The sequence below is a fragment of the Narcine bancroftii genome, chromosome 9, assembly GCF_036971445.1.
Source record: "Narcine bancroftii isolate sNarBan1 chromosome 9, sNarBan1.hap1, whole genome shotgun sequence".
In the NCBI taxonomy this organism is placed as follows: domain Eukaryota; kingdom Metazoa; phylum Chordata; class Chondrichthyes; order Torpediniformes; family Narcinidae; genus Narcine; species Narcine bancroftii.
Window position 1 is genome coordinate 114,149,278 of NC_091477.1, and position 19,370 is coordinate 114,168,647.

The following is a 19,370-nucleotide window of genomic DNA, read 5'->3' on the forward strand; positions in this document are numbered from 1 at the left end:
TAAACTCACAGCCAGCATGAGATGAGGACCCAGGCCCAGTCCCGATCACTGGTGCTGTAAAGGTATTGTACAAACCGCTACACTAACCGTGCCACCCATAAAGGTACAAGAGCCTAAAGACAAGCACTCAGCGGCACAAGGACAGCTTCTTCCCCGCTGCCATCAGATTCTTGAATGATCAGTGAACCAAGATACAGGCTTACTTTTCGTGCAATATTTTGGTATTTTTTTAAATTTATTGTTGTAAAAGTGATTATATGAATGTTGCACGTTGATGTTGCAACAAAACATCGAATTTTGTGACTTGTTCATGACAATAAATTCTGATACCAAATACATACATTACAAATCATTCCGATGGTGTCAAAATTTAAAATTATGTATTCTAAAATACCACAAATACAAATTATACATAAATGTATGATGTATGTATTTCTAACAAATTGGTGTTAGAAAACTGATGAATTATTCCTTTGCACAAAAGGTAAAATAATGCACATAGTTTTGGCGGCATATTTTAAAAAAGTCACTCCACGCGAAGAGCTGGTTACACCATGCAAAGAACTAAACAGCAAGTTATCCATTATTCTCTACCCTTGCCTCTAATGCCAGGGAACAATGGAACATAGTAGAAGAGAATAGCATGCCCATGACGCAGGCCGCCACCTTAAATGTTCTATTTGAACTGAGTCAGGAAGTTGGTTCAGCTGGCAAACAAAATTGCCAGTTAATTCTACCTTCCAGAAATGTGTAATTTTGCCACATCAGTCTGTCCAATTGGATATCCAATCAGATTCATACCAACCGATTTGTTCTGTTCTATGCCATTTCTCGATTCTCAAACGACAGTGGAAGAGTCACAATGATCCTTGGAATCAGCTTCAAACTCTGTAATTAAAATCATGAAATAAACCATGAGAAGTGATGTATGGAATTGTTGAGGTTAAATGCTACAAGAAAAAGAGGAAAATGGGTACAGACACTTACAGTGGAGATTATTTCATATTTTGTCAAATCTTTGCTCACTAATTGTTCTTCTCGAAGTACAAAAAATCCTATGGGGAAAAAAAATAATTAATTCCAGTTAAATTAAGTTGGCTAAAATCTCTTAATTTTCAAACAAAATCACAAAAAAGTTGTACTTCCCCAAGAGTATAGATAAATCTGCATTAGACCACAAGGCAAAGGAGCAAAAATAGACAATTCAGCCCATCAAAGTCTGCTACACCATTCAATCATGAGCTGATCCATTTTCAGCCCCACTGCCCGGCCTTCTCCCCCAAAACTTTGATGACCTCGCTAATCAAGAACTTATTAATCTCTTCCTTAAACACACCCAATGACTGGGCCTCCACCAACTCCAGTGACAACAAATTCCACAGATTTACCACACTCTAACAAAAGAAATTCTTCCACATCTCAGTTCCAAGTGGACACCCTTCCATCTTGAAATTGTGTCCTCTTGTCCTACCATGGGAAACAACCTTTCTACATCTACTCTCCCCATTGCTTTCAACATTCAAAATATTTCAATGAGATCCTCCCTCATTCTCCTAAATTCCAATGGGCATGATAACCCTTTCATTTCCGGAATCATCTTTGTGAACCTCCTCTGCACCCTCTCCAATTCTCTCTTAAATGAAGAGCCCAAAACTGCTCACAATACTATAAGTCCTGCAATACTTGTCCTGCATATGTATTGTTTGTCTATATGTGCTATGTCTGGTTGTGTGTCTGCATGTTTTGCACCGTGGACCGGAGATCACTGTTTGGTTGGGCTGTATTTGTACAATCAGATGACAATAAACTTAGCTTGTGTGAAGTATATACTTAATTTGATGAAGGTAATAACCATTCAAATCCTCACATTTCTTTTTTGTAGAAATGAATCAAAGCTCTTGATATGGTTCAAGATAATGTTCTCCCCTGACTGGACAATGCAAACCATGGAAAAGGTGGAAAGCTTTGGATCTTGAGCAGTTCATTTATGCCTCCACACTTTGCTCTTGCCATCTGTGGTGAAGGTCTGCCAAGCTGCCTGTCTCCCCTCTGGTGAGCCTTGCTGTACTAACATTGGCTGTGCATTATCTCTACTGTTAAGGACACTCCCCTTGGGTATAACTGTATCTGCACCTATTATCTTTCATTATTGTACCACGAGTTTCTGCTAATAAAAGCCATGATTATTGTTCGACCACATCGTCCTTGTCTACTTCATCAACTGGCACTTCAATTTTATTAGCAGAAATGGATGCAGCTCTCAAGCCAGAGTGGCTGATAATCGACCAGTCTGCCCCGAGGGCCAGAGAAATTTTCAACCACTGGATTGCTTGTTTCGATTACTCCATGGCTCGAAACAACGTGGTCGATGAGGCGATACAGTGGGGTCACCTGAACTCTCTGCTGGGTGAGGTCCCTTTCGCCGTAACGCAAGGAGCTACCACTCTGGCTATAGCCCGGGAACGTCTGTCTGCTTACTATGCAGTGCCACGGAATGTGGTGCTTGCTCAACACCAGTTGCTGACTAGACGCCAGAAACCCGGGGAAAGTGATGCTGCCTATGCACTGGCCCACGACTCGCTGGCAAATGAATGTGATGTCAGGGCAGTCAATGTGCAACAACACCACAATGCCTTGAAGCTGGATGCTTTAGTCAACGGGATTGATTCCAGTTACATCCGACAGAGGCTGCTGGAGATGGAGCCCTTAAACTACGACTGGGCAGTCACTCTAGCCAAACCACTGAGAAGTGCCATGCAGCCCAGTGAAATGCTAGAAACCGAAAAGGAAACATCCAGGAGTGCTGGAACCCCGAAGGAAAGAAAAGGACAAACTCCTGAAAAATGCTACTTCTGTGATAAGAGCTGGTACCCCAGACAGAAGTGCCCGGCTCAATTTGCTACCTGCAGCTATTGTGGGAAACTCAGCCACTTCACTAAAGCGTGCAAGGCGAAAAGTACTCCCACTGATAAGAAGGAGAAGAGAAGCACAAAGAGTGACAGGAATGCAAGACAACTGTGAAAAGGGGGAAATCTTCAGACGAGGAGGCTGATTCAACTTCAAGTGACGGTGAAGTGAGATCCCCTGTGATCGCTCAATTGACTGTAAAGCTTGGGGGATGTTACAGACTGGTCTACTATGAAGGGGGAGATGAATGGTGAAACTCTTGATTGTCTAATAGACTCAGGGAGTACTGACAGCTACATCCACGAGAAAGTTGCCAGAGCCTTACATTTGCGGAGATATCCAGTGAACAGAAAGATATCGATGGCTCGTAGTGAACTTACAAAAACTGTATGGGACAAGAGTAAGGTTACTTTAAATTTGCAGGGACATCGCCTTGCTGATGTGTGGATCTTTATTACACTGGAGCTCTGCGCCCCTGTGTTACTGGGGTTAGATATTCAATCTCAGATGAACAGTGTAGTGTTAAATTTTGGTGGGCGACTACCCACACTTACCATCCCCCGCGCTAGTTACTGTGGTCTGTCCACATTAAAGATCAAAGCTCCTTCCCTTTTCAGTGATTTACCCTGAGTGTCAGGTGATGGCCACCAGGAGCCGTTCTTACAGCAAAGAGGATCATAAGTTTATCAAAGCAGAGACCCAGAGACTGCTTAAAGAGGGAGTAATTGAACCTAGTAAGAGTCCGTGGTGGGCCCAAGTGGTAGTGAAAAATCACTCTAAGAGATGACTGGCTATTGACTACAGCCAGACAATCAACCGTTACACGAACCTGGATGCCTACCCCCTGCCACGCATCAATGAAATGATTAATCAGATAGTGCAATACAAAGTGTACTCCACTAGCGACCTCAAAGCAGCTTATCACCAAATCCCCATTAAGAAAAGGGAACAGCCCTATATGGCTTTTGAGGCTGATGAGGGGTTATACCAGTTTAAAAGGGTACCTTTTGGGGTCACTAATGGTGTGTCCGTGTTTCAGAGGGAAATGGTTAAGGTTGTTAGGACGTATGAGTTACAGGGTACGTTTCCCTACCTGGATAATGTCACTATCTGTGGGAAAACACAGGCTGAGCATGACAACAACTTAAAGAAATTTTTAGCAACAGCTAAAGAACTCAACCTTACATTTAACGAGGACAAATGTGTGTTCAACACGACAGAGCTACCCATTCTGGGCTACATCGTCTGCAAGGGCGAAATCCGCCCCGACCCGGAAAGAATGGCCCCCCTTAAGAAGTTATCATCCTCAGCAAAAGCCCTTATGGGTTCGGGACTATGCCACGAAGGCACACCCTCTGTTTGACACAAAATATTTTCCTCTCTCTCCAATGGCCTTGAATGCTTTCGAGAGAATTAAAGCTGATATTGCCAAAGCTGCACTCTCGTCCATTGACGAGGATGTCCCATTCCAAGTGGAAACTGATGCCTCAGATTGTGCCTTGGCAGGAATCCTTAATCAAAAGGGCAGACCTGTGGCATTCTTCTCACGCACGTTACACGGACCTGAACTTAAACATCCTGCCATTGAAAAAGAAGCCCAGGCTATTATTGAAGCTGTTCGCTACCGGTGATACTTTCTAGCTGGCAGAAAATTTACTCTTGTCACTGATCAGAAATCTGTAGCCTCCATGTTCAGTACTAAACACAAAAGTAAAATCAAGAACGATAAGATGGCACGCTGGCGAATAGAACTCTCAATTATAATTATGCGATCCAGTACAGGCCGGGCAGGTTAAATGATCCCTCTGACGCATTATCACGATCTGCTGCTGGTGCTCAGCTGGAGGGGCTAAGAGAGATCCATAGCAGACTGTGCCACTCAGGAGTCACGCAGTTCTTCCACTACATAAGGGCTTACAACCTGCCTTACTCTCTGGAAGAAGTCAGGAAACTGACTAAAAGCTGTCCCATTTGCGCAGAATGCAAACCGCAATACTTCAAAGCTCCGGAGGCCACTCTCATCAAGGCAGCCTGACCTTTTGAGAGGATTAGCTTAGATTTTAAAGGACCGTTACCTTACAACAACAAAAATGTATATTTCCTTACTGTAATGATGAATATTCCAGGTTTCCCTTTGCAATACCCTGCCCTGATATCTTGTCAGTGTCTGTCATTAAGTCACTTGGCAGAATTTTCAGCATTTTTGGTTTTCCCATTTACCTTCATACCGTGAGGGCCTCAGCATTCATGAGTGCTGAACTGCAGCGAGCACTGCTGCGGAAGAGGATTGCCACTAGCCGTACCATGAGCTACAAACCGCAGGGCAATGGGCAGGTCAAAAGGGCTAATGCTAGTCTGGAAGACTGTTAATCTTGTTTTAAAAACACATGGTTACCCTGTTACCTGGTGGCAGGAGGTGCTGCCTGAGGCGCTACACTCTATTCCGTCATTATTGTGTACTGCAACAAATAAAACACCTCATGAACGCATGTTTGCCTTTCCTAGGAAATCAGGAACGGTGATGGACTGGCCAGCCTGTTTATCTGAGCCTGGAAACGTGCTGCTGAAGAGCCATGCTCAGGCGCGTAAAACAGACCCCCTAGTCCAACCATTTCAGCTACTGCATACCAACCCCAACTACGCTAATATTAAATTCCCAGGTGGGAGTACTGACACTGTACCTCTAAGAGATCTGGCCTCACCTGGTTCGCCCCTTCCTCACAACCCTACTCAGAGTGGGCCTGAGAGATTGGGATCACCCCCCCCAGCTTGTGAACCCTAGTAAGCTTTCAGATGGCCATCCTGAAACTCCACTGCCTCATGCTAGCGATTCTGGAGTGGGTCCAGAAGTCAGTCCTTCCCACACTACAGACCCAGGAACTGTACCAGTTCCCAAGGCTGCAAAGGAGTCACCTGTTTTGAGAAGAAGCACCAGAATTCGTAAACAACCTGATAGGCTGACACATTCATAAAACATCTAATTATATTGGATTGCTTGCTAGATACTGGTGTAGTTTGGCTGTTAGAGTATTCTCAATGCTAAACATGGTATCCATGTATCACTTGCTTCAGTCTTTCCTAGCAGCTGTCCTTTTGATTTTAACTTCTTCTACCGGGGGGAGACTGTGGTGAATGTCTGCCAAGCTGCCTGTCTCCCCTCTGGCGAGCCTTGCTGTACTAACATTGGCTGTGCATTATCTCGACTGTTAAGGACACTCCCCTTGGGTATAACTGTGCATGCACCTATTGTCTTTCATTATTGTACCATGAGTTTCTGCTAATAAAAGCCATGATTATTGTTCGACCACATCGTCTTTGTCTACTTCATCAACTGGCACTTCAACATCACTCTGATACTTGATCTTATCTCACCACAAGTCATTTTCCCACAATTCTGCAGGTTCTTTTAAATACTTCTTGCCAAACCGTAATCTGGCTACCCTTTTTTGTGACTAACTAGTGGTTTGCATCTTGCAGTGCAGCTTCTGTATTTCTGTTCATGAAGTCTTCTGTAGACAGTAGTCATGGACATATCCACAACTGCCTCCTGGAGAGCGTTTCTGATCTGTCGGACACCTGTTTGGGGATTTTTACATATTATGATGAGAATTCAATTAATTGAATTAATTGGAGGTCTTCCTTGGAATACTAGTCCCTTTGAGATTACTGAGCTCACCAGTAAACCCTTTCTTATTAATGATGTTCAAATTGCTGATTCTGATCATCCTAAGGTTTGGGTGAAGCCTCTTACTGTTTTATTCTTTGTTTTTCAGCCTCATAATGGCTTCTTTTGACTTTTAATGGCACAACTCTGGTCCTCATGTTGAAAAATGACAACTACAGACTTCAAAGGTGATCAAAGGATTAGAAGCAAACCGAGCTCTCTTGTACTTGCAACAATGAAGCAATTAAACTCACAAGCACCTGCGAACATAAATATCCCAAATATTAAGGTGCCCTGAAATGAGGGGACTATGTTTATAAAGTGCTGTAACTTCTATATAGTTAAACCAAAATGTATATTTTTTCATCGAGTCCAACTGCGCTGGGTGGGTCACGTCTCCAGAATGGAAGACCATCGCCTTACCAAGATCGTGTTATATGGCGAGCTCTCCACTGGCCACCGTGACAGAGGTGCACCAAAGAAAAGGTACAAGGACTGCCTAAAGAAATCTCTTGGTACATTGACCACCGCCAGTGGGCTGATATCGCCTCAAACCGTGCATCTTGGCGCCTCACAGTTTGGCGGGCAGCAACCTCCTTTGAAGAAGACCACAGAGCCCACCTCACTGGCAAAAGGCAAAGGAGGAGAAACCCAACACCCAACCCCAACCAACCAATTTTCCCCTGCAACCTCTGCAACCGTGTCTGCCTGTCCCGCATCGGACTTGTCAGCCACCAACGAGCCTGCAGCTGACGTGGACATTTACCCCCTCCATAAATCTTCGTCCGCGAAGCCAAGCCAAAGAAGAATATAAATAACCTTGAATAAAATCTGGAATGCACATTTTAATCATATGTGAACAGTTTGATTACAAATTTCAAACTGTGGAGCACAGAAGCAAATAGAGGAAAAAAAAGTCTTTGACCCAAACTTTATGGAGGGCCCTTTAGGTTGTTCTCATTAGAATACTTCCAATGTTCTTTGAAGAATTTCACACAAATTTATATTTTGCCATATAACCTTTGTGGTTCTTAGCTACATATTAATCCTGAAAAACAAAGAATTGCTGGAGAACTCAGGAGGTCAGATAGCATGAATGGGTAGAAGTGGTCAGTTAATGTTTTGCGTCTGGACCCTTAATCGAGAATAAAGGAAAAAGTGACATTACTACGTATATAGAGGGTGAAAGAAATTGGGTGACGGACCTAGAGCTGAAAGGGTCTAGGACAGGAGGTGTGAGAGATGGAAAGGCAGGTAGAGGTAGAAGCCACTAGGAATAGGGGTGCTAAGAGATTAGAGAGAGATGAATAAAAAGTACTGGGGTAGGTGAAGAAATGGAAACAGGGAAATCAAATGGGTGGTGAAGGGGATTAGCTCAAGTTGGGGAAAAAAAAAAATCAATGTTCATGTTGTTAGGTTTAAGACTGTCTGGGAGGAATATGATGCATTGTTCCTCAAGTGTATGTTTCACCTCACACTGACAGTGGATGACAAGGAGGACAGAAGCATAATTGCAGATGTAACTGAGGGAGCCGAAATAGCAGGATACAGGACAATCAAGCTAAAAACCCACAGAGTGTAGGGATTCGGTCACGTTGTCACCCAATCTGCATTTTGGCGTAGAGGAGGTTTGTGCTCCTCTTACACATGTATCCAACTTGTTTGAAAGGAGTGTCAAGTCTTTCCCTGATTAGGTATGCATTCCGTATGTTTTTTGTTCCTACTATTCAGAGGAAGAGGGGGTCACTGACCAATTGTGGCTGGTTTGTGGATTGGAAGATGCTTCAAACAGCAATGAGAAAATGTCTGCTCAACAATCAATCACATATGGTCCCACAATTATTCAAGACCCTCAAGTATTCGAAAGTTCCTTTCATCAGTCTTTGCTCCCCTCTCTGCAGCTGCTACCAGACCAACTAATCATTTCTGGCGACTTTTGTTTCTGTTTAGCTAGGATATAAATTTCATTTTATAATGTTCTCCTGAGTGCTCTTGTTTTTACACTTGATGGGTTCTATGTAAATAGAATTGTTATTGTTTCTGCAGCACTAGGTGTTTACATCTGGTGTGGGCACAAATATGGGTGTTTTGAAGTCTTATGTAATGTAGCAATGCCATGAGCCACTAACGTCCTCGTCCTGATCTTGTTATTTCTTTACTGAATATAGTGATATAGGATGACAATGAATGCATGGGATACATGCATTCATTGACCAGAGCATGGAATACAAGAACAAGGAGGAATGGCACAAGTACAAGCACAAGCCCAGTCAGAGCTGGGCTTTTCTGCTTTCTACACTAAAGGAGAGCCATAATAACATTGAAGAGAATGGAAAGGAGATTTAGCTGGATGTTGTCTGGAAGGAGCGAAAGAGAAATGGATTAGAGGTCAATCCACAGGACCACAAGAGCAGCAGAGAGGATCACTAGAGTATCTCTGCCCCCCTCAGACATGATCTACTGCAATCAGTGTCTGAAGAGGGCATGCAAAATCACTGAGAACCCCTTTCACCCAGCATCTTTCAGCTGCTCCCATCGGTGAAGAGATACAGGAGTATCAAAACCAGCACTACAAGGCTGAGGAACAGCTTCTTCCCACGGGCAGTGAGAATGCTGAACAACCAAAGGAACTTTTCACACTAACCCTCCGAGACTCTAATATTCACAAAACAATATATATTTATTTATTTGTATAGATGAAGTACTTGTCTTGCATATGTATTGTTCATCTCTATGAATGTTATGTGTCTTGAACCGAAGACCAGAGAACGCTGTTTCGTTGGGTTGCACTTGTGCAATCAGATGACAGCAAACTTGACTTCAGCCATGGCATGGACCGGGCGGACTCTCTTTTCCTTGGAGCGGACAAGGTTGAAGGGGAGGAAGAAGGATCCTGATAAAGGTGCACAAATTGTACAGATTTTAGGGGTTTGGCAGATGGAGACAAAATGGGGAGAGAATTCCAGATTTTAGGGGGTTTGGCAGCTGGAGGGAGATTTTAGTGGTCTGACAGTTGTCCACTGTGAGGTGGTTAAAATTGGGAAATTGGAGAAGCGGGGAGTTTAGGATGAGTTTAAACTCAGTGAGTATTGTGTGCAGTTTTGGTCACCCAACTCCAGAGAAGGTCATTGAGCTGGAAATGTTGCAGAAAAAATGCACAGGAAAACAAGCCCTAAATTATGGGAGACAGACAGGTAAGGGTTGCTGTACTTGAATTATAAGGAAAGACTGGATCGAACTATAGAACCCTATAGCGCAGAAACTGACCCTTCAGCCCATCTATTCTGTGTCAGATAGCATGCCAAGGTTATGCACAGTCCTATCACTGCCAGATGGAAAGCAAGGCAAGATGAGCCAATGGCAAAAGGGGAAAAAAAAAATCAGTAAGAACCCTGACAGTGTTTTCAAGTACACATTGTGAAATTGATGAAAAGTATCCTGTAATTGAGTAAATCATTCCGAAATATTTATATATATTCGTGTAAATTTATGTATCTAGGTGATGTGTGTGTACACGTGTGCACCATGGTCCAGAAAAATGCTGTTTCGACTGTTTGTAAATGACGAGATAATTACAAATTGAACCTGAGCTGATTTGTTACTACTTACAATGAGGAATGATGCAGCAAGCAAGGTTGCCTTCACCTTCACATCTAGATCCAAGGGGAATTGGATCCCAAAGTTATCTGCACTGGTAAACATTTCTCTCAGTAACCCAGTCCATTGTTTGGTTATTTTGCCAATTGTTTCAGTTTCATCGAGGTTTGTAACCTATAATTAAGATGGAAAAAAAAAGTTAAGTCTAAATACATTTTTATTAAGTCATTTGATATTTAGGTGTCACAAAGTAATCACATGCGTGATTACTTTGCGTAAAATAACTTTTTAATTACATAAATTGAATCTTGAAAAGAAACCTCAAAATCCAGTAAACTTCGATGGCATGAATCAGTGAGAAGATAAATGCTCATCTGAAGAAACTGTGCACAAGGGAAGACGTTAGATTAAATGGGCATTGAAACTATCCTAGGGGCTGTTGGAAATTTTTCAGGCCCAGCTGTGTTGCATCTAAACATCCTTGGAGTTTTGCTCATGGGCTTGGTGAGAATTTGGAGGGGGAAATCAAAGGAAGATAGACAATGCCGGATAAGGAAAACGGGAGCAGGTGAAAATGCCACAGGGGAAAGAAAGAGGAGTCAGACAGTGTTTACATCTTTAAAATTTGCAATATTCTTTACATTTATTTTTATTCTGAAGAAAATTGTTCTTTTTGTGCACAGGGAGAGGCGATAAGTCGAACTAATAATAAATGTAACACTATTTATTATTAATCTATTTTTATCCTTCTGAATGTTAAATTTAATTTGAAGATACCCTGCAGAAAAAGGTCCTTCCAGACCGCACCGCTCAAATATGTCCATGTGATCAATTAACCAACAACCCCCTTTTGTTTATGAAGGATGGGAAGAAACCGGAGCACCCGAAGGAAACCCACATAGACACGGGTTAAATGTACATACTCTTCACCAACAGCATGGGATATAAACCCGGATCGCTGGGCTGGAAGAATGCAGTGCTAACTGTACCATGTGTTTATCTCCTCACTAGTTCATGCCATAGAAGGTTATGACATTTTGAGTTATTTTTCCTTTTTAGCCAGTTGCCTGCAATTGCATCCAGGGCCTTATCCCTTTGTCAATCCAGTGTCATTGAGGCTGACGTGGAGCATTATTTCTGTCCATAATTTTAGGGGTACATTATTCCATACAAACAGCTGAGGGAATAAAGATACTTAAATTATCAAAATGAAGGAGATGTCAAGGTATTAACTGGCTGTCACTGAATCGTAGCTTAGAGAGCAAGAATGATAGCTCAGGATTCATGGGGATAAGGAATTCCAGGTAAGTTGGAGAGGAGAAATTAAAAACTGATGCATTGCCACATTGGTAAGGAGCAACAGCTCTGTAAAAGGATTATATTCTGGAAAGATTGATACTGCTGGCCTTTTAGTAGAATGAATAAAGGATGAGGACATAGCGGAGAGTGCACATTCGGCCTCAAACATTCAAGAGGCAGAATAAACACGTAGATCCAGTTCTGATAAACATTCAAACAACAGAGAATAAATATCTAGTGATTTTAAAAAAATTTTTCTAATACTATCTGGGACAACAATATTGCAGAGATACAAATATCTTTTGATATGTTCAAAGGAACGTTTGCTTCAATAAAAAAAAATTAGAATTAGGTGGGAATTCTGAGCCTGGTTTCAGGGATTCGTTTGGTCAACGAGGTAGGGACTTTTGGGAAATGTATTTTTCAGGCAATGATCATAATGTAATTAGATGAGTTGTAGCAATGGATTGCCCACATACACCAGGTTGAGAAGGGCGCTGGAAAGAGCAGGATGGAGACCAATTAGAGTCAAGGTGGAAAAGAAGGTTGGCACAAAATGGATCCTCATGAAGAAAAAGGCTGGGATCAAACCTGGAAGAGTAAAGGCATTCTGAAAGGTGGGAGGAAGCCAGAGCACCCAGAGGAAATCCACACAGAAATGGAACAAGTGTACAAGCCCCTTACAGACAGCAATCGATTCGAACCCAGGTCCCCGGCACTGTAACAGTTATTGTGCCAACCACAAACCTGAACATCGTGCTGCCTTAAACTAATAAATCCTGTGGTCTGAAAGTGTGGTACATACAGGGACTGCTATCAGATTCTATATGCACCTGATAAGCTTGCACCTCACCGTTAAAGATTGAGATTAACGTAAATATTCATGTATAATGTGTTCCTTGTATAATGCGACCCCACCCCCCTTTTTGAGTGGAAAGCGGGAAAATTTTTACCCCCATGTATAATACAATCCCCCCTCCCTGCCTTAGTTGCGCTGCCGTCTCTCACGATCCCCCCTCCCCTCACCCACCCGAGTCGCGCTGTTGTCTCTCCGCCCGCTCGCCAACCCGATTTGTGATGTCATCTCTCATGGCCCCCCTCCCCTCACCTGCTTGAGTCGCGTTGGAGTCTCTTTGGCCCGAGTCACAAGTTGCAGAAATTTAAAAAAAATTTTTTACTCCTGTGTACAATGCGACCCCCCCTCCCTATTTTTGAGGGGAAAAAGGGGGGAATTTTTTTCCCGCATTATACTCGAATATTTACGGTAGCTTGCAGAGAACAGAACGGGATGAACCGCCCCCGCAACTCAGTCAGGCCACTTGCACATCATGTCCACTCCTCTGTGCTTCAGTAGCACGCAAAGAGATCCGGGAGGAGAGGAAAGCAACGATACCTGGAAATCAACATCTCCACAGCCACAGGCGCAACATGGGCCATTGATCTTCAGAACAGGCTCCCTCTTCTCGTTCTGGACTGTAAATTTTGGCAGACACATACTCCATGTTTCAATGATATATCCGATTGTCTGGCCAGGTGGTGCCATTACTTCCATCTACAAAGAAAATAGTATTAAACACATTGTGGTTATTATCTAGTGCAGAGGATGCAATCTACTTCTTGCAATGAAACCAGAGGACCGTCATCATAACAAGATTTCTTTCTGAGTGAAATGGTCCCTTTACATGTGAGAAAAAAATCAGATTACACACATGACATCACACACAATTGTGAGATCCTTTTTTTTGCAAGTGAGGCCTAATTACCACCTATCAATAGTGCAAAAAACTAAACTCAAAATATATGTGCACATGTAAACAAACAAATAGTGCAATAGAGAGAAAAAAAGTCTATAAGTTTTTAAGAGTCCTTAAATGAGTTCCTGATTGAGTTTGTTGTTGAGGAGTCTGATGGTGGAGGGGGAGCAGCTGTTCCTGAACCTGGTGGCGTGAGTCTTGTGGTACCGACACCTCTTTCCTGATGGCAGAAGAGAGAGCAGAGCGGGTGCTGGGCATTCTTGGTGACTGCTGCTACTCTCCATTGGCAGTGTTCCTGTATATGTTCTTGATGGGTGGGGAGTGTTTTGCCAGTGATGACCTCGGCGATGTCCACTACCTTTCTCAGGGCTTTCCGCTTAGAGGTATTGGCGCCTCCATACCAGAACTGAAATGTAGCCGGTCAACACTAGACTACTGTAGAAATTTGCCAGGGTTTCCAACGTCAGACCAAACCACCGCAAGCTCCTGAGGAAGGAGAGGCGCTGACGAACAACAGTGAAAAAGGAGACAGAGCAAGAAGGCAGAGATACATGATAAAGAAAGCAGAAAAAAAGTAAGAATGAGCATGGCAATGCGGAAAGGGGAATGCAACAGTTATAAGAAAAAATAAATTTTCCCACCTGTTAGCCTGACCGCTACCTTCCAAACTGTCAATGGTTTCAAAGAGGCAAAATAAATTAAAGCTTCACAGGTCAGATAAAAAATGAATGGAAGATAAGCAGGTGTGAGACCACACAGCAGTTGGGAGCTGGACAATGGAAAGGTCCAGGTACAACAACACAAGCAGCTGCAAGGCAGAGGGAAGGAGGTGACCACACCAAATAGAGGCAGAATGACTGTATACCTTGATGTAACAGAATCCTTCACATATGGATAGAAGAATAATAAAGGAAAGACCTGCATTTCTCTAGCACCTATCTTAACTCATGCGGTCACCAAATGTTTTACAATCTATGAATTAATTTTAGAATGCTGTCAGTGTAACAAACACAGCAGGCAACCTGTACTTATCCAGTTCTTTGAAATAATAACATACTGGCCAGCTCATTGATTTATTCATACTGTTGAGAGATAAGTATTGGCCAGTAGTCTGGGGAGAACTCCCTTGCTCTTATTCGAAGGAGCACCATACGATTTATTAAGTTAAGGCAGCACAGTGAGTGCGGTGGTTAGTACAACGCTAATACAGCACCAGCGAATCTGGCGCTGTCCGTAAGGAGTTTGCACGTTCTTCTCGCGCCTGTGTGTGTTTCGTCCGGGTGTCCTGGTTTCCTCCCATATTCCAAAGAGAGAGTTAATTGGTCCAGTGTGTGTATTTGGGTGGTACAGGCTCGTTGGCCAGAAGAGCCCATTATTGTGCTAAATTTTTAAAAATTTAAAGATCATAATGATGGCAAATGAGGTCCAATATAATACAAATCATGAAAATCTGTAGACACCGCGGTTGAAGTAGAAACACAGGACACTGGAGAAACTCAGCAGGTCAAACAGTGTCCTTTATGTAGCAAAGATAACCATTTCAGGCTTGAGCCCTTCATCAAGGTAGGTGTTCCAACAAAAGTGTCGGGGGTGGGACAAAGGTAGGAGGCGATAGGTGGAACAACACCTGATTTTCCCTCTGGACCCTCTCCAGCAAGTTGGCATTAATATTGACTTTTCTGGTTTCTGCTAATCTGCTCTCCTCTTCCTACCCCCACTCCAGGTTTCCTCCCTCCCTTCCCCTCCACTCATCCAGCCATCCCTCTTCCCCTTGATGGCTGCTCTCCTCCCTCCCTTCTCCACCCATCACCTCCTGCCTTTTCCCCCATGTCACCCCCCCCCCCCCCCACACTTTTGTCTGGTTGCCTGCCAACATTCTTTCATACCTGATGAAATCCTCAAGCCTGAAACGTCAGTTATGCATTTTTATCTTGGCTATATAGAGAACACTGTTTGACCGGCTGAGTTTCTCCAGCGTTGTGTGTCTCTACAAGGTCCAACACGAGGACTTTTTCCAAAAGCTACATCTATCAATGCAACATTCTCTGGAGGTGGGGGGGGAGGAGGGGAGAAAGAGGGCAATTATGAACAAACCACGTTGTTGAGTTTGGAGTTACATCCCATATTTAGTGAACTATAGAGTTTTGACCACGTAAATGTAACATTTTTATTCCAGATCTTTGCAGGTATTTCCCAGTGTTGATGAAAAAAATTCATCAAACAGAGCAGCTGAAGGAAGTGAGTGCAGACATAGAGAGGACTCAAGAAAAGGAAATTTTTTGTGCTATTTGTGATCAATGGTGATGAAATGAACATGGAACATTACAGCAGAGAACAGGCCCTTCAGCTCACGATGTTGTGCCAACCTTTGTAAACCTACTCAACAACAATAATTTTTCCAGACCTCACACCCATCACCTCTATTATTCTTACATCCATGTGCCTATCTAAGTGTCTTTTGAAGGTCCCTATTGGGGCAGTCTCCACCACACTCCTGGCATTTCATTCCAGGCACCCACCACTCTCTGAATGAAAATAAAAACTTAACTGACATCTCCCCTGAACTTTCCTCCACACACCTTAAACACACATCCTCTGGCATTCGCTATTGTCCCCCAGAAAAACTGGTGCTTAACAACCGCATCGAATTCAGCACATGTAATCCTCAACGATACTCGTCACTAACCTCCTGCAGACAGCATGGGCAGCAACAGCCAGTGCACTTCAAGGGCCGGTACACATTCATGACTTCTTGTCCGAAAGGGTTAAGAATCTTCATGTCAAAGGGGCGCATATTACCACAGCAATTCCGAGTGCAGAAGTCATTTTCTTCAGCGGCAAAGAAGATCTGTTGACCAAGGCTATTCTTGATCTGAAATTTGTTGTTGGTCTCAAATCCGGTCAAGGCTAAAGTCAACAAGATGAGAAAACCTCTGGCTATTTAGTGAAATGGAACTTGCTGATGAGGAACCCAGCCAAAATTGTTTGCTTCTTCCCCATGCAGTATGTAAGCAAGAAAGAAGACAAGATGAAGTTTTTTTAAAAAAGACATCAGAGATTGTAGATACTAGAACTTGGAGCAAACAGCATGCAGAGAGAGTTATGTGGCATCTCTAGGGAGAAAGGAATTACTGACACCTTAGTTGATATCCTTCATCAGAAATGAGTTGAGAGGGAAAGTAGTTTAGAGGAGAGGGGGAGGCGTGAGACGGGGGCCTGTTGGTGATAGGTGGACTATAAGACCATAAAACTTTAACCCATAGGAGCAGAAATAGGCTATTCAGCCCATGGAGACATTTAATCAAGAGCTGATCCATTTTCCCACTCAACCTCACTGCCTGGCCTTTTCCCTATAACCTTTGATGCCCTGTCTAATCAAGAACCGATCAATTTTTGCCTTAAATACTCCCAATAACTTATCCTCCACAACCACTTGTGACAACAAATTCCACAGATTTACCACCCTGTGGCTGAAGAAATTCCTCTACATCTCTGTTCCTAGCGGATGCCCTTCAATACTGAAGTTGTGCCCTCTTGTCCCAGACCAGTAGTTCTCAACCTTTTTCTTTCCACTCACATATCACTTTAAGTATTCCCTATGCATTAAATCCTCTGTGATTAGTAAAGGATTGCTTAAGGGTGGAAAGAGAAAATTTGAAAAACACTGTTTTAATCATACCTCATTGATTCGTCATGTGCACGGTTTCACAACTCCAAAGGAAATGGGCCAATGACATTTTTTCTCAAGTAAAATATTTCAGTAGCAATTGGGTCTTGAGCAGTGATTCTTCCCACTCACAGACCACTTTAAGCAATCCCTTACTAATCACAGAACTCTGATGGCATAGGGATTACTTAAAGTGGGCTGTGAGTGGAAATAAAATGTTTGAGAACCACTGTTCTAGACTCTCCCACCATGAGAAACAACCTTTCTTTGTCTACTCTGTCCATATTTTTCAACATATGAAATGTTTCAATGAGATTGCTCCTCCCCTGCCATTTCTCCTAAATTCTAACAAGTACAAGCCAAGAGCTGTCAAACGCTCCTGATATGATAATCCTTTGATTCTTAGAATCATCCTTGTGAACCTCCTCTGAACCCTTTCTAATGTCAGCACACGTTTTTTTAAATGGAAGCCTAAAATTGCTGACAATATCCCAAATTAGATCTCATGCAATTTTTGGAGTCGGTGCTGCACAATTGTTCAACAAAAGGCGCTCCTTCTGTCTGTTAGCCTACAGGTGTAGAACCTGTTTAACCTCCCAAACAGGGTCACGTGAAGCCATTGGATGCAGATGGTGGATGGTTTTTACAGGCAGATCCTGCAACTTGGAATTTATGTCGTAAAACTAAAAATGCTGGGCAGATGAATCTGTTGATCAATGGCCAGGGTTACCCCTTCACTGCAACTAAAGAAAGCAATGAAAAAAACACTTCAGTATTGTTTCCCTTGTATAGTCATGAACTCAACATGGACTACGGTCTCAGCTCAAAGATGGAGTCTTCACCGAAGAAGAACAAGGAAGACAACAACTACAATTCAGAGGGTCAGAGATTGTGATGGATGGAGAGACATGATTGCTTACGCCGAGCTGTAAGGCACTTGAATGAATGAGGTCTCACCAGTGCCTTATAAAGACTCACATTACATCCCTGCTGTTATATTTCATTCCTCTTGAAATGAATGCCAAGATTGCATTTTCCTTCTTCACCACTGGCTCAACCTCTAAGTCTACCTTCAGCTCCCTTTGTATCGAGGTTTTTTTTCCAATTTTCTCCCCATTTAGCACTCGTCTGTCCATTTATTTTTCTACCGTGACCGCACACTTTCGACATTGTTAATTTGCTTCTTCCACAATCTAAATCATTCATCTGCAACATAAGAAGACTGAGCCGGGGTGAAGGATGATAGGCAGATGGGGCAGAGTTTGAGGAAGTGGGGGCAGGTGTGGACATGGTTGACAGAGGCACGTAGGTGATGGGTGGTGAAAGGACTTTTTAAAACATATTGTGGAAGAATGAGTGGCATGAACACACGTTTGATTCTTTCCTCCTTTAACAAGGATAAAACTGCCGTTAAAGGTTGGCTTTTTAATCTCTTTTTTTAATTCGTAGAGATAAACTAGGTAAAGATGGGTTTTAACTGCGAGTCATTAATATTGATCATATCACAGAATAAGATGAAAATACCTGAGAAGTATAGAATCCTTTTTTTAAAATATAAGGATATCTTAATTATTTCTTATCTATTTTCTATACAGCATTAATTTTGTTATATTATGAGGAATGGATTAACTGTTAACTCGATCATAGAACTCGAGTGGGGTAAGTAACTCATTATATTTATGCTTTATAATTTACCTGTGATATGTATATATTATTTATATTAATTAGAAGATCATGAATAAAGGGGTTTTTCTATTAAACTCAATAAAAAATATTTTAAGAAGAAGTCGGCTTTGTAAAAATGTGGCATGAAGACTTAAAAGTGTGGAAAGTTTTGAGAAGGCATGTGAAAACATCCTTTCCAAGTCATTAGAAAAATTAAGGTTATCAATTTAAATTGGTAAGGAAAAGAATGATAACTTTTGAAATTTTATTTAATTAAAACAAAATTAACCTTTTACTTCTCATGGATGCTGTGTTGAGTTTCTCCAGCACATTTGTCGATTGCAATACAACCACAGCATCTGCAGATTTCCTTGTACTGTAATATAGGATTATGCTGGAGGATGGTAAACAGTGGTGATTCCAGAGATTAGTGCTGGGGCAACCTACCTTATTTGGCATGTATATGTGGGCGTGGGGGAATAAAATTTCAACAGATGACATAAAGATTAGAGCTGTGGCAAGTAGTGAGGAGATATGCAAGAGGAAATACTGTAGTCGGCTTGGCTGAATTTCCAAGTAAATGCCAATTGTAATTTAATACCAACACATGTAAACATAGACAGAAATAATGAGAGACAAGATTCAATGTTCCTTCATTATTCAAGAAAATATAGACGAATTAAAGAGGAACCAAAACAGCCTGGGTGTACAATAATCTTTGAAAATAGAATTTTATGACTCTGGAGAGTGGTCAGTGAACTTGCGATCCAGAGATTTATAAATAGATATCAAAAGTTAAAATGCCGGCATCTTATGC

At 42.3% G+C, this 19,370-nt stretch overlaps 1 protein-coding gene across 2 annotated transcripts in view; it reads right to left on the reverse strand.

The window, feature by feature from the left end:
- Positions 1-214: 214 nt before the first annotated feature.
- The window catches only part of LOC138742672 (phospholipid scramblase 2-like), a 44,711-nt gene continuing 25,555 nt past the window's right edge, over positions 215-19,370 (reverse strand). For both annotated transcript variants that reach the window (XM_069897391.1, XM_069897392.1), the window contains 5 exons: positions 15,908-16,128; positions 12,861-13,019; positions 10,181-10,342; positions 988-1,055; positions 215-888 (listed from right to left, as the gene is read on the reverse strand). In XM_069897391.1, the coding sequence (XP_069753492.1) occupies positions 1,026-1,055; positions 10,181-10,342; positions 12,861-13,019; positions 15,908-16,128 (572 nt within the window). In that variant the 3' untranslated portion in view covers positions 215-888; positions 988-1,025. The remainder of the gene's footprint in view (positions 889-987; positions 1,056-10,180; positions 10,343-12,860; positions 13,020-15,907; positions 16,129-19,370) is intronic.